This window comes from Thalia democratica, chromosome 6 (assembly GCF_965202585.1).
Source record: "Thalia democratica chromosome 6, ktThaDemo2.hap1.1, whole genome shotgun sequence".
Taxonomy (NCBI): Eukaryota; Metazoa; Chordata; class Thaliacea; order Salpida; family Salpidae; genus Thalia; species Thalia democratica.
Window position 1 is genome coordinate 44,402,206 of NC_139170.1, and position 16,317 is coordinate 44,418,522.

A 16,317-nucleotide genomic window follows, 5' to 3' on the forward strand; every position below is an offset into this window, starting at 1 on the left:
ACTATACTGCAATCGCTATATAAAAGTTTTTGTTTTATTAAAATTAATATTATACGTACTTACGAATCAGTAAGCCGCAACAATCTACTTGATAATACACGTCCTATATAGCTTAGAAGTAAAAAGAAGTTTAGCTAAAAAGTTATAAAAAGTAAAACAATGAGACCAGAATAAAAATCTAAGTAAAATGTCTTTATACACTAGCTGTTATGATCTAAGTTGTAGATGTCAATAGAATAATTTTTAAATTAAAAACTACTCCAAACTTATTTTTAAACAAAACTTGCATAGCATAGTGAATTATAATTTTCATTTGTTTTTCTATTGATTCCGTGCATTTAGCTTTTATGTAATTAATACTTTTATTCTTAGTATCATACAAAAGATATATTGAAAATACATAAAAGTAATTTTGTATAAAATCAAACAGGTAATAAATACATATTTTTATTATAACAAAGCAACAGAGATGCCTAAAAAGTTCCCTGATGGTAGCCCTGACAAGTTTCTTGAACACGTGATCGCGAATGCGGAGAAAGGAAACTTATCTGACGTCATAGCAACCATCGACGAGTACTGCTGGAACAAGGAGTGGCACATGAACGTTGGCGACGTCAAAGGAGAAATTCTCGATAAAATGATTGAAGAACAAGCTCCGAAGACTTTGCTGGTGAGAAAGTACATCTAAAACCTAGCTGTAGTCCGATAAATACCAAGTTATTTCAAAATAAGATTCTTCAATGTTACGTAGAAAGTATAAAAAATAAAGGAGTGAGTATGAGCTATGTAACTAGGAATATATAATGTTCTATATTTGTTTAGCTGGTAACATTTTTAAACGTTACGTTGAATCAATTCTTTCTTGAGCTAAAGTTCCGCTTTTTTTTAATAATAATATTTAAGTTTTATAATCCACATGAGTTGAGTAATAACAAATTGAAATAAAAGTAGAATTGAAAAATAAAATCAACAATGAAAACATTTAGTTGAAATAACAAAAGTTTGAGTGATATCCGACAGGATTACTTTTCTCTTTAGTATTTTATAAAAATAACTGTATATTGTACAAGTTTTTCGTAAAGGGATTTAATTTTTTCCGAATTTTAGCTAGTTAGCATGGACTTTGAGTTTAAAATTTGTTTTAACTTTCAATTGCTCGATCTTAAGTTGGTTTACATAGAGCTTAAGCAATTAACCAGTATAAATAAACATAATTAAATTACAACATAATTTCCTTAGTCGAGCCAATCGTAAAAAAGGTAACTGTTGCAAAACATTCATGTAATAAAAAGATTTAATTTTTTTTTATACTCTTTTTAAAAAAGATATAATCACCATCAACAACTATTAACAAACTAATACTACTATCAATATCATTAAAACTTCCAGAAAGAAATTAATATACTACAAAGTTTAAATATAATAACCACTCCCAGGAACTGGGAACGTATCTGGGTTACAGCGGTCTGCGAACGGTGCGAAAGATGCCCTCCGACGCCACCCTGTGGACGGCCGAAGTGAACCCGAAGCACGCGGAGATCGCCAGGCAGGTGTTCGCGCACGCCGGGGTGTCCGGCAGGGTGAACGTGGTGGAGGGCGACTCGGGGGAGGTGATCAAGGGGATGAAGGGTCAAGGGGTGGACAAGTTCGACTTCGTGTTCATCGACCACTGGAAGAACTTGTACAAGCGGGACCTGATCTTGCTGGAGGAGGAGGGTCTGCTGAGGAAGGGGTGCGTCGTCGCTGCTGACAACGTCGTTTATCCGGGTTACTTTTAAGTTTTTACAATAGAGTTATGTCAAACACTATATGCTGAGTTTGAGTTTTTTGTTAGTGCAACTGAGTGAGGTAGAAACAAAGTTTTACAATTTTTAATATTTTTGCTTAGCTGTACATTTGTCCTATACAGTAACCTCTCGGATCTTTACGCACTCTCGTTTAGTTACGCGTTTCAAAATTCTATAAAATTCAGAAAATAAAAATTTTAATTTTTTTAATATTGCACAAATACGTTTAATGTATATTTTTAAATTAAAATATGTTTTTGAATGCTAACACACCTCTCTATATCTTTAGACTTTGTAAATTTATGTTCTTTCACTAATTAATAAACATTTAGTTATACCTCAGAATATCAGAAATTTTGTTAACAATAAGAGATTAAATCGAAATTCTGAAATAAACAAGACTGAGTTTAATAATGAAAGTATAATAAAATAGTTAGAGTTTAAAACACAAAGAAATAATACAGCAGTCTTGCCCTATATATTAATAAACACCATTTTATAATTGTAAAGAAATTCTTAATTATAAATTGAATTTGTAAGTAGAATACAATATAAATGTCACATATAAATAGAGATAAATATAATTTCTACTTATTATTAAAATAGTAAAATTATTTCTACTCGTATTATTATTATTTTATAGAAATTCAAATCCTTTTTTTTAATATATGTATAGTTTTATCTGTTGTTTTCATATTTATAAATGAAGTAAACAAATAGTTATAAGAGGGAAAGTGCCCAGTCTGCTTTTAATTGAAGCAATATTAAAAAACAGCGATTGTAGTGTGTATATTTGGTACCTCTCGTTTTTTTACGATCTCTCATATCTTTACGCACTTTTTCTGTGGACACAATGTGCGTAAATAAGCGAGAGGTTACTGTAATTGCTTTTTGAATAAAAAAATGCATATGCTGATTTTCTAACACAAAAAACATATGTAAACACTCGTTCATTTTATTAAAAACAAGTCTAAAAAAGCTTTTATTAATAATTTATTTTTTTTTTTTTGCTTGTTATTTTTATTTTTTACTATGTGATTTTTTCTTGTTTTGATAAACATTTTTTTTTGTTGCATAGTAAATATATTGAAGCGAAAAAATAAAACGATGGTTTGTGTGTACCAGTGCTTATCAAAACTAAAAGTTTACGCGCCAGTTTCAGCTTTGTGCTTCATAAACTTGTTTAAACAAACAAACATGATTTGTATTTTTAGCTTCACTGTATGTTTAGGTAAAAAATGCGAAATCATTGAACTAAGTGTAGACAGTTTTTTTTTTTTTCAAACTTTGTTATAATTTAATTAAAAGATATTTTTTAGTATAGTACTTTTAAGTAAAACAAGTAACGTTTGTAAAAAACATCCATATTTTTAAGTTTATTATCAAACTTGTTTCAAAAGAAAATAATTAAATGTACTTAATAAAACAAAAAGATTATTCAACTGTTTACATTTAATCAACAGGTGCTCCGGAGTACTTAGAATACGTTCGAAACAATCCAAAGTACAAATGTGAGAACTTTCCTTCTAAGTTAGAATATTCAAAAGATCAAGAAGACGCTATTGAAAAATCAACTTATCTTGTTGATTAAATACTGCTGCTACAAAAACATCTACGATTAATAAAATATCGACAATTTAATAACCGTAATTTTTTGCTAAATTTTTGATATGCATTTAACTTTTATAATTAAACAAGTTATCTTCTTTTTTGTGTTCTGTTGTCGGTTGAAATTTTCTTAAAGCAGTAAATTTGTTTAATAGAACTTTGTTTGTTATCTATTTTATTTATTGATGTGAAGTTAGTTATAATACGAATGTAATTTAAAAGTAAATTCATCTACCGAGTAGCTCAAATAAAGCTCTTGTTTGTATTTGTCAAGCAAGTTTGATTTTTCTAATCACAAATCCTAAAAGATTTTGAAGCTTTTAAACACATAACAAATTCCATTAATACCGAGATATAGTTTTAACTAATTTAAAGGTTAGTCAAGTTTAAAAAAAAAGAAGTTGGTGTTTGCGCTTTTATACATTATATACGTTGAAACTAATTGATTCTCGATATTGAATTATAAGTATTACTATTAAGTCAAAATTATAATGTCGAAACAGAACAAACCTCAATTTTGTTATACATATATTTTACTTTCTCTTTATTTTATCTTGTTTAAATAACACATTGTTCGTAAGAAACCTTCTATGTTTGCATTTGTTCGGCGATTCGCTTTTAATTTCATTTAAGGCGTAGCAAAATGAATTACATAAGTAGTTTAAAAGCTTAACAGTGTTTCATATTTAAATAATTTCAATTTATGTTTTGGTTATTTAATTGTTGTTAATAGTACTTTTAGCACTTTATCATTTCTAAGCGCTTAGTTGAAATTAGAAAAGTACTTGATAATGGTTCTGCGTTTTATCCCGATAACTCGACATTGTAATTTGAAAATGATTATCGTTTCTACATAGCGTAAAAACTAATATACAAATCATTCGATATTTAAAAGATTTAAATCACGTTAAAAATTTCTGTCCCCTTTGTGGAGACAAACAACATATACTAAAACTATGCTTTGACATTAAAACATTTTTAGAAGTTGTAAACTAATGCTAAATAGTTTATAAATATTTTAAACCTTTAAAAGTGAATGCTTAAACAAATTATCATTTTTAAAACTTTTTACATGTTGATAATCGGTAGTTTTATAGAATTTTATGAGTTTATTTTATTTTAGTTCTTTGAATATCTTAAATAAATTAATAGTTTGAGATTTCTCTACAAGTTGAAACAATACAAGTTTTTATAATCTAATGATTGCTAATACATTGAGGAAAATGAATTCAAAAACAATTGCATAGTAAAACAACAAAAATCAATAACATAAACGTATAAAAACTAGCGCACTCATGAAAACAGTTAGAACGATTAATGTAATATCTGTAATATTTTATATTAGTATACAACTTAAGAATCTTATTGTTTGACAAAAGTATCTTTTAAACTTACAGTAGATCACAAAAAACATAATACAATATTTTTTTTTTCTGTTAATACAGTAAAAGAATAAGACTAGATTTATACATAAAAGTAAGTTTAATCTGAAGAAAAGTACACAGCTTTTATAAAAATCCTGATTCAAGTTTTAAACAAATTAGTAGCCCGAGTAATCAAAGTATGTATCAGTGTTTGCATCAGTATATGTATCAGTGTTTGCATCAGTGTATGTATCAGTATTTGCATAAGTATATGTACCAGTGTTTGCATCAGTATATGTACCAGTATTTGCATTGGTGTTTGTATCAGTATTTGTTTGTGCTGCTTCACACCAATCGTATTGAGCTCGTGAATTTCCACTTGCCCTCTCAGCTACCTCTATTTCATATTTTATTTTAAATTCAGATAAATAAACTTATTAGTTATAAATTTGTAAATATTTATTATCTACACATACCACAAAAATTTAATAATTGAGAGTACATATTTATAAAATCAGCCAATAATAAAACAGCTGTAAAACTAGGTACAATTTTCAAACAGCTATTAGCATGTGACATGTATTACACCCAAAGTTACTCACCGAGGTTGGTAAACTTCAGGTTGTCCAGGTAGACATCGTTACTGGCGGCAAACACCTCGGACGGCCTGAAGTCCAGCTGGAAAGGGACGTCTACCGTGCTGAAGTCCACCGGCGCCTGCTGCCACGAATCGCCCTGACACCCGTCCCTCGACCACAGCTTGTAGTGGGACATGACGTTCTGGTCCCATCCTTAACTAAACTTTGGTATTTAGTAGCCTTATCGAAACCTTTTAAAAAAATAATCGAAGAAAATATTGATGCAACAAGCATGTTTCAAAAAGTATCTAGACAACGGAAAGCAACAAAATAAACCTTGGTGTAATAAACAATCATTTGTGACAGAAATTTTTAAGCAAAATTGAAGCATTTTAAATTAATTAAAGCCATTATATAACAACAAGCATGACTGTATCAAATACGCTTAAATACTGTTTATTTTTTTCAAATATAAACAATAACAGAATGTTTATCAATTAAGTAAGAAGCTAGAGCTACAATTATAAGACTATAAGTAGTTTTTCAAGATTAGCAGCTTAATTGTGAAGTAAGGAGAGCATATATATATAAAAGATATATATAAGGACATACATAAGGAGCATATATATAAGGAGTATAAATAAACAAGATTTGTTGAAAGTTTCTATTTTTTAAATATTTTTTATTTATTGAAATGCAATTCTTATCATATAATTTTGCATTGATTAACTTTAAGTTAAAACTTTTAAGCTTATCAAGTTGAAGCAATTCTTTTCAATATGTTATAATATTAAATGTTTAGCTTTAATAAACCTTTTCAAGACCAGTTTGTTAATCAATTTTTCTGAGAAAGATTTTCTTGGTAGATTTAAACAAACTTATTTCTAAACGCTTTGTAATTAAATTACTTTATACTATTTATGGTAATTTTGTTGAATGTTTTACACTAAATCACCGTTTTTGTTTAAACTTAGTAAAAGACAAAACTGTTTTTCTTTTTTAAATATCTTAACATTTATTTATTTCACTTAAGACTAAACAATTGTTTATTTTGTTAAACACGTGTAAATAAAACTAAAATTATAACTCATTTAAATAAGCAAAAATTGGCTGAAAAATATATTTAAAACCATTTAAACGTTGTGTCAAATACTTATTTTTTTCTTTTTATCAAGTATTCATTTTAATTTTGAGATGTAGGTGTGGCTTATTCAGTTTAGAACTCTTTTACATTGAACCTTACAACAGTTTTATAAAATAATTAAAACTGGTTTAATAAATTCTGCAAAAAATATATCAACTTTTTTCGTTGAAACACGTTACTGTATTTATTTCACTATATAAATAATTTAATTAATTAAAAAAGAGTTTAAAACTTTTCATTGTGTTATTTTCTGCAACGCAGTGTTCAATTCTTATGTGAAGATATTTTATTAATTTCTAGAGCACTTTTTACTTAATTCTAACCTCTTGAATTACCTTATACATACATTGTTAATTACAAACATTTTTGTTTAAATTTGTACAATTTTTAAAGTCACTATCCCTTTTGTAAATATCAGAACTGGATAAGATTTAGAAAATTTTTAAATGGTTTTACTACAACTGCTAAAAGACATACGAGTCCTAAATCATTTTTTATGTCAGGAAAAAGTTATAACTTGATAGAATAGAATTTTAGTAAACACTTACTCATGAATAAAAGATAAAAGGTTTTGGTTAGGGCACATAGTAAAACAAAACGTTAAGTGATTATAGTATTGTACGCTTAATACTTAATTTATCAAAAATGCTGTTGAAATCATTTTCAAAAAAGATGTGTGTAAATACAATGCGTATAACACAATCAACAATGTAATGTAATAGCTACATTAGCTTAATCAGTATTTGACTTAATTTAAAAAAGTAGTTTGCAGTTATTGCTAATCAAAAAACTTTTTTTTTTGTGACTTTTAAACAGTAGGTGAATTATTGTTTCTATACAACACAACGTTGAAAATTTCAAAAACTATTTGTTTTGTCATTGTATAATCAACTTTTAACTTTTGGTTTCACAAATTTATGCTCTAAGAGTGTTCTTCTCGATTTTTAGGGACAAAACTTGTACATAACCTATAAACGAACTTTTATTGGATGATAGGTAGATAGGTAAAAAGATAAGGCTTGATTGCAAGTAAAACAGTAAGTAAATAGAATACTTGAAGTAAGTGCAATTGAAGTTGTTTAGAAAATATACCTAATGTTTCAAAATAACGAGTTTTTTAATGGCATGTCTGGAAACCTTTCATAAAAATACACAAGGTTTGTTTACTTAATTTATATACATACCTTTATCCGTTTAAAAGAAACTTTAAGCTAGATCGAGTTTTGTAAGAAGCGTTAGTTATAAATACTTTCCATAAAGAAAGTAATTAAGAAAATATAAATTTTAAACAAGTTATTTAAAACAACGAGTGTCCAATTGCTGAAAAAGTTAGCTCATTTACCTGAAGTCCAGAGCTTTTAAGCAAACATTTTTATTGTTTCTTTAGAATTTTATAAAGTACATTAAGATGCTAGTTTTTATAATGATTTTGTAACTAACCTTATCTTAACCTAAAAATTAAAATATTACCCTTCCTTTACGAAAGCGTTATTCACTAAACACTTTCGACTTAAACAATGAGAGTTAATTTACTAAAAATATTTCAGGTGAATATTTTTATGTGAACCGGTTTAATGTAGCAGCAATGGTACTTTATATTGCATGAAATGCAGCACTTGAAAGCATTCAATCTTGTAACATGTGCAAGTATTATATTAATAACTTCCATTGTTTTAACTCTAAAAAAAAATTAAACTTTTTATTCGAGTTCTATTTTAACTTATAAAGCATGTTTTAATAATCTTCTACAATTTTAAAGAATTTATAAAGTTAGAACTTCGCTAAAAGACTTTAACGTCTAGTTAGAAGTTGTACAAAATCAACTTTTATAAAAACATAAAACACTAAAACCTGGAAGGTGCTATTTATTCTGTTAAACTACTATTAAAATTTTAAGATAGTGTTTTAGTGACAATAATTATAATTTTTTTTTTTTACTAGACGCCTAAATAAATAACAAATGTTTTAGTTTACTACACCAACGACTACCATACAATGCTGCAAAGTTAAATGCGTTAATATCAACATATACACTGAATTATTACTTTTTTCGTTTGTTTTACTAAACAAACACATTTATCATTTCTACTATTTTAAATGAGTTGATCCTTATTGAAATAACTTAGCTGGGTAATAATTATTACTTTAATGGCAAAAATGTATTAATTCTTTTGTAAAGACATTCTTATTTTATATTAAAAATGTAAGTTATTGTACAACATTTTATCAATTTCAAGCACTAGTAAATTTGAATATACATTTTGTACATGGAAAAAGTTCATCTCATTATAAGTCTTAAAATTAAAATTTCTCTTGTTTTTAAATTTTTTTTTTGTAGTAGTCAACGTTAATTGTAGTAATGACAGTAAAAGTACTGTTTTCTCGATAGTTACAAAACTAATTAAATATTGTTTCACGAAAGTTTTGACTTTAAGAAAACTTGAGAAGTGTAAAGAGAAATACTAACAAACAAAATGCACATTCACTATTTCGAGCTTAAACTTGATTTTTATTAACAAAGTTGTTCTAGAATACTTGTTTAAGACTACACAACGTACAAAAATGTTGATGCTGTAAACGTTAAGTAGGCATTAGCAAAAGTAGATTTTTTCATTCGAGCTAAAACCTAGATGTTTCAAAATTAGTTCTCAAATTATCATGAACACTAAACGGATAAGCTATTTAAAAATTTTTTTATTATCGTTGACTTATTTTGTCAGTTTAATGACTAAAACTGTCACCAAATGATATTCAAACACACTCGTAAGTTACTTCAATACGAAATGAACTTAATTCATAAAGTACACAAAAACATATTATAGAAAATAACTGTGTTTTCCTAAAATTTAATTAACATGTGATATACACCTTAAAAATAGAGTCTCGTAATATAACATATGAGACCATATAAAAGTTGATTAAACGAAAAATTATTTTGAACAGATTTGCGACAAAATACATTCGGTCTTTTTTATGTGAAGTAAAGTACTGGGTTTTTAAACTATTTTGTGCTACTACATTGTGATATTTAATACAAGGAAAAATAATCTTTATTAAACTTAAACAATAACTAGATATTATTTTGTATAAACTACGCTTCTTATAGTTTAAATGTATTTTTTAAACTATAATATAAAAACTTATTAATTAACAAGACTAGAAAATCTACTTTAAAACATTTTTTTCGTTATGAAAGTAATCTAGAGAACTTAGTTTTAATTTTTACTCAATTATCTGCAGAATAAAGGCTTCAAGCATATTTATATGTTCCAAAAGACATCCTTTTTAAGTGTTATCTAATTTGCTAAATCTAGATTAAAAGAATCTTAAACACCTGTGGTTGATGTTTTACTACTTTTTATTATAATTAAAAGCAGTTTTGTTTGTTTATTTTTAGTTGTATACTTAAGGTTTTGTTGAACATATTTAAAAACTGCCGCACGTTGCCAATACCTCTAGTTTTCTCAAAGTGCTTATAAACTTTTATGTCGCATATTTGCAAAAAAAGCCACCAGTTTTGTCTTAAGAAAAAAGCATAGTAACTTGTTAGCTAAACTAATACTATTTAAACACAACACGCTTTTTAATTTTTTGTTTTTTAATACATCACACTTTTATTTATAAATCATAAATCAGTTCTTAGCTTTAAACGTTTAAGACATAGTTTCAAGAAGTACTTATATTAGTATCAATAAAAAAACTTGTCTAAGTTGTAAAAAAAAAATTGAAATGATTTTCCTATTTAGACGTTATAACATACCACACCAAGACAAATATCAAACATTGCTTAAAATTAATTGCTTTTTTTATAACGTAAATTTAATTTTCGCATTTTAAATCTAATATAAAAAATAATTCTAAATGTTAAATTGTTTCCAAAGCAACACAAGTTACATAAAACTTTAAACCTTCGAACATGAAACGCTCATTTGTAGGTGAAGGCGTGCAAATAGTCAATCCTGATGACCATCTCGTCCTTCGTCGGTTCCGCATCACTGAACACGTGAGCCAGGTCGCCGATCGTTCCGTTCGTCAGATCTTCGCTCAGCGGAAAGAAGACACCGCCCAGCTCGAACGAGCAGTCGACGTGCTGCGACGTCAAACCGCCAACGTTCAGGTGCTTGGTGCAGCCGTTGAGGATTTTCAAGCAGTATCTTCTCGCGGTGTAATTTTCAAACTTGTACCAGTTGGCAGCTTCTCGGGTGAAGAAACGTTTGTGGCACCTGCCTCTTCGGAGTGTAGTGAAACAAACTTCAAACTTGAGTACGAGAGGACCCATTGCGCTTTAGTGTGGTTAACAAAAACTGTGATAATATTCTGTGGTTTACACATTTAATAAATAATCATTTTGATAACAAAAGAAAGCTATGTTTTTATAGCCAATGATTGATAGAACAAGTGGAATCGACGAAATTAATGTTTTTATTTTACACTTATCAAATAATTTCAAAGTTTTAATTATTTTTAATTTTAATTAATTTTTCTAAAATTAAACAGTGACACAACAAAACTTAGGAAACCTTATTAAAATTCTATTAAAATTCTATTAAAAAAAGTAAAAAAAAAAAAAAAGATGAATTGAGTTGTTATTTTATGTTATGTCTAGTTTTAAAAAAATTCTAGTATAAAGAATTCTTTATATTCAACATTAAACAAATAATATAATGTTCATACATATTTACCTGTAATTGGTATTTGTTTTTAATTTAAATTATATTTGATAAATAAATTTTATTTATATAGTTTATTACTTTTTACACTTACTATATTATCAGACTAATTTTTTACAATTTAAAAAGTATAGCTGCACATGTTCTAAAACATAATCGTACTTGTGATTTTAAAAAGCTTATTTTTGTGAGTTGTAAAACTTAATTGATTATATTTATTGTACATTATAACATTATAAATTACAACTTTAATTATTAATTAGCTGTGCCTCACTCAAACAAACTAAATTAAGAGAAATTAAATGTTAATAACCTGTAATTAATATTAATCTAGTACTTTAGAATTTTATATTGTTCTTTCGCCTGGCATTTTTATCAGTCTTTTTCAAGTAACTTTAAATAACCAAATTGGTGTCCAGTTAAAATTTATATGAAGGCCGTCTATTTGTATAACTTTACATAACTTTATATGTACAGTTATGCAAAAGTAATCTTTTTGTTAAGTCTACTAAAATAGCAGTTCTCCACTTTAAGTAAAACTTTTCTAAAATATTTTGTTGCTTTAAAAATATTCTGACAAATTTTTCTATATTCTTTTTATAGATATAAATAGTTTGGCTTGAACATCGTTGTTCGATATAAAAACTTTTAGATAACAACAGTTATTAGCTTAATTAAAAATGTAAAATGAAAAATATGTTAGCCATGAATAATCGAATGTCTTGAGTTGTAAAACTTAATAGTTTTTTTATAGTACAAAAAGGATGTTAAAACTTTTAAGTTAACTTTTTTATAATTATTAATAATTAAAAAATAGTTTATGTACATTTCAAAAACATTTAAAAAAATTTTTCACGTGAAATACTTTGTTCAAAAAAAAACCGGTGTTTAATTTTTTTTTACTTAATACTTTTCTAAAATAGTTGTGTTTTGCATTGAAATAACGAGTTTTCAAAACAGATACAGTTTTTGTTATATTTTTTGTCAAAACTTTTGTCGATAAAGTCAAAATGTTGTTGCTTAAAAGTACTGTAAAGTGCTGAAACATTCGTTGAGCCAAAAATCATCATAACTTCACAAATAATGTATACAAAACAGAGTTGTTGTTTATTGTTAAAAAAACTGAATACTTAAGTAACTGATTTGAAAGATTTTTTAGTTTAATTAAAATACTTTTATTTTAAAACTTAACATTATTAAAGATTAGTTCGATTTATTTTAAAAAGAATAAGTATGTATATACGATATAAAATTGCATTGTATTGTACTTGTAACTTTTTGATTCAAATTAAATAAGTAAGTTAGCGGTGGATATTTATTATAAGTAGTAATACATATATCTAATTCTTTATTATGTTATTTACTTTTCTTCGCTGTTAACTAAGTAGTTTTTAAATAAAAATATTTTTTAAAATTGCAACATTAAAAAAAAAATTCATAGTTGAATAAGCTGACAATAGTTTTGCTCAAAAAAAACATGTTAAACCTATGCACTAAATAAAATGTAATTTTTACCAATACTTTCAGTCACAAAAACTAAATATTCTTTTTATTGATTATTTGTTATCTAATGTTACGCCAATTAGTTTGTACAGCAATACAAGCAACCGTGTTTGCAAACACATTTTAATTTTCTTTTTTATGTTTTTTTATTATAACTTTTAGTACGAGTATAGTTAACTTATACCAGTGGGTACCAAGCTAATCAAATTTGGCACTTACTTAATCGCAAAAAAAAAGTTCTCCCCATTTTGCTTTTCATCAAAGAAATCTAGTACAAGCTTCAAAAATATCCGTAAAAACACTTAAGACTTTCTTGTGTTTTCTGTTTCTAGAACTTCAGAGCATCTAGTATAAGTTTTTAATTTTAAATCAATTTTCCAAAAAAGATTTGTTACACCCCAAAAGTTTCGTGCAACCCAAAGTATTCTTAGCCCAGACTAGTGACTCCCGAAGTATACTTCGACTTATACTATCAAATCTTGTTCGAGTCTCTACATGCGGTTATATCAATTTCAATTTTAGCTGTAACGACTAATAAAAAAATAAGTTAATAAAACGTTGGGTTATATTAAAATAAACTTTTCAGAAACACTTTTAATTGGTAAGGGTTATTAACTTCGGGAACAACCGATAATACAGTTGTTGTAATGTTCCAAAGGAAGGAAAACTTGTTGACGGTTGTCTACTAGGTATTTTAAAACAGTATAAGATACAGTTTCTACTTATATTTTGTTCAAGAAAAGCTATAAAAATTAACAATCATGAAATAATGGGAAGTTCTTAATCATTTAGTCATAGTTTGATATGTTATGTCTTGTAAGTTTAAAATTTAATAAAAACTGAAGTTTTGACAAAGGTTGCTTAATTTAATCTCAATGGTGTTTTTAATAGCTTTAATAATTTTATCAAAAAACTCGACTTCACTTTTTTAGTATTATTCACTAATAGAAATATGTTTCATTAAGTTCTTTCTGTTCCAAACTATTTTATTTTAGCGATATTAATGAAAACCTATGAATTACAAGAAGCTCATTAGTAAGCAATATCTAGTTTCAAAACTCCTATTGTAAAAAAAAATAAGAATAAAACTCTAGTTCAGTGCTTCTGAAATGGGGTTCCGCGGAACCCTAGGGTTCCGCGACGCCTCTCAGGGGTTCCGCAAAGCCTTTCGAAATTTAAAAAAAGAAATTTGAAAGAAAAAAAAATAAATCATAAAACTTCAAAAAAAATGGAACACATAAAATGGAAAACATATATAATTATAGCATCCATTGATCTGCTTAGTGTGTATCTAGGGGTAGGACTTTTAATGGGTATTCAATGGGTATTTAATGGGTAATTAATGGATAAAATTTGGCAACAAAACATCTTCCTTCTTGTTTACAAGAAGTTCTCTCAGCGTCGATTAAAACTGTTAATTTTATAAAGAAAAGTGACACAAAGACCAGATGTTTTAAAGACCTATGTGAAAGTTTAGATGCTGACCATCTGCGACTTCTTTAAATGAAGTTCGCTGGCTGTCGAAGGGACGGACACTAGTTCGTCTCGATGAATTAAAGAATCAGGTGTTCACCTTTCTTAAAGAAAAAGGCTCAGAATTAGTGAAGTTCTTTGAAGATGATGTTTTTTTGGCCAGGCTAGCTTATCTCACTGATATTTTTGAAGAATTGAACGCTTTGAACTTAAGCATGCAAGGGAAGCAAAATTCCATTTTTGTCATGACAGACAAGATTAAGGCGTTTAAAAATAGAATTACATTTTGGAAGAAAAAGGTTAGCAATGGTAATTTTGCGATGTTTCACCGGTTTTATGAGGCCCATGAAAAATGCATAGAATTCAAATTCTCTGACGAATTATACAACCACCTTGATCTTTTGTCTATAAAGTTTCAACATTATTTTTCTGAAGATGTTCGCATTGGAAGTTTGTGGATTTTGAATCCTTTTATGTGTGATATTGCTTTAGAAGAAGTGAATCTTCCTACAGATACAGAAAACAAATTGCTGCAACTATCTGAAGATAGTAATTTAAAATTGATTTTCAAATGTAAGGAGATTTTAGATTTTTGTATATGTGCAATTTCAGAGTACCCCGTCTTAGCAAAGCGTGCAGTAAAGTTTCTTTTACCATTCACCACCAACTTATCTTTGCGAGTCCGGCTTTTCGCATGTAACAAACATTAAAACGAAGCAAAGGAACTGTATGCTGACTCCAACCTTATCTGCCTGTCTCCTTCTCAGTCTATCCAAAATCAAACCGCGCATTGACATGCATGTTGCTTAGAGACAAGTTCAAGTTTCGTACTAAATGTTTTTTTTTTAATTTTTCGTTAGGTATTTTACCCGTTTATTACAGTAATCTGTGAATTCGATTAGGTTCATGTTCATCTCGTTATTGTTTGTAGCTCTCATTTTGTTTTTATTATGCAAGGAAAGATTTTTATGACATTGCGATTAATCATGTTTGTTTTCGTTTATTTAATATAGAATCATAAAATACCTATTGCCTCTGGCGCACTTTGAGTTTGACTCGACTTAATACTATTACAATTGGTATGATTTCTAACAATGATATAGTTTTGCTAAAAGAATTTTTTTTATTGAAATTCTTTTGTTTTTTGCAGGAAATACTATATTAAACATTTTATGTAAAATTAAACTAGGGGTTCCGCGGAAAAGTTGAACTTTTTAAAAGGGTTCCGCCACTAGAAAAAGGTTCAGAAGCACTGCTCTAGTTTAACATACTAATGATAATCAGTAAGTAAAAATAATGAGTTGTCAATATTTTTTTTTTCACAAAGGTGGTGCTCGCATAGATATAATTGGAAAAACATGGATAAAAACGAGGTTAAAGATCGAGCTGCACTTAAACTTCATTATAACAAAAATCATCCAACTATATTTAAAGAATTTGAAAATGCTTTCACAATAACTTTTTTGGACAGCTCAGAAGATCAAACAGAAATAGATTTTTTAGAAAGCAAATGGACAAATAAACTACAAGCTAAAATTTATATAAACAAAACAATACTACCTTTTTACAGATAAACAATCAAACTAAAAAAAAATTTAATATTTTCAGTTTACTTAAATTTATTTTAGTTTTTTAAAATTTGTATCTTAATCTTTACTAAATAATTTAAGTACTCCTTTTTTATTTAAACCTTTTTTCTAAACTTTCAATTAGTACGTAAAGAAGTTACTTTATTTCAAGAAAACTAATTCAAGTGGTATAAAATGTTATTATTTTTTACTTAAAATTAAAGATGAATGTTACGTCGCTATATTGTATGTTTTCACTTTTTTATACTAAACTAAAAATGCTCTGTTCATAATTCTTATATCTACTTGAAAATAACTTTTTGAAACTAGTCGTAGATTTTTTTAAGCAAAAATATTGCAGATTTCTTTTAAAAATTTTTGAAGTACAACTTCCTAAATAATTAACTACGATCAAGAAAAAAATAAATCCAATAAAGAAAAGTATACTGTGCTGGAAAGATTTAAGGTAATTTTAAAATTAGTTTGTATTCTGTTGTCAATATTTTGAAACATTTTATTATTTATTTTTATATTTACTTCTTCTTGAAGACTACCTTTTGTTAATTTACTCTAAGCTTTGTTGTTTTACATATCAAAATTATTTACATATCTTGTTAATAAT

At 27.1% G+C, this 16,317-nt stretch overlaps 1 protein-coding gene across 1 annotated transcript; it reads left to right on the top strand.

Annotated features, from left to right (window-relative positions):
* The first annotated feature begins 434 nt into the window (after window positions 1-434).
* On the top strand, window positions 435-3,633 carry LOC145837942 (catechol O-methyltransferase A-like). Its single transcript, XM_082945436.1, has 3 exons — window positions 435-670; window positions 1,437-1,767; window positions 3,251-3,633. Exons 1-3 carry the CDS (start codon window positions 470-472, stop codon window positions 3,376-3,378), a joined length of 660 nt encoding a protein of 219 aa, XP_082801562.1. The 5' UTR covers window positions 435-469; the 3' UTR covers window positions 3,379-3,633.
* Window positions 3,634-16,317: the final 12,684 nt, after the last annotated feature.

Coding starts and splice junctions, on each gene's coding strand:
- LOC145837942 (XM_082945436.1), top strand. CDS start 470: ATGCCTAAAAAGTTCCCTGATGGTAGCCCTGACAAGTTTCTTGAACAC. Junction 671..1,436: donor AAGCTCCGAAGACTTTGCTG/GTGAGAAAGTAC, acceptor AACCACTCCCAG/GAACTGGGAACGTATCTGGG. Junction 1,768..3,250: donor TGACAACGTCGTTTATCCGG/GTTACTTTTAAG, acceptor TTTAATCAACAG/GTGCTCCGGAGTACTTAGAA.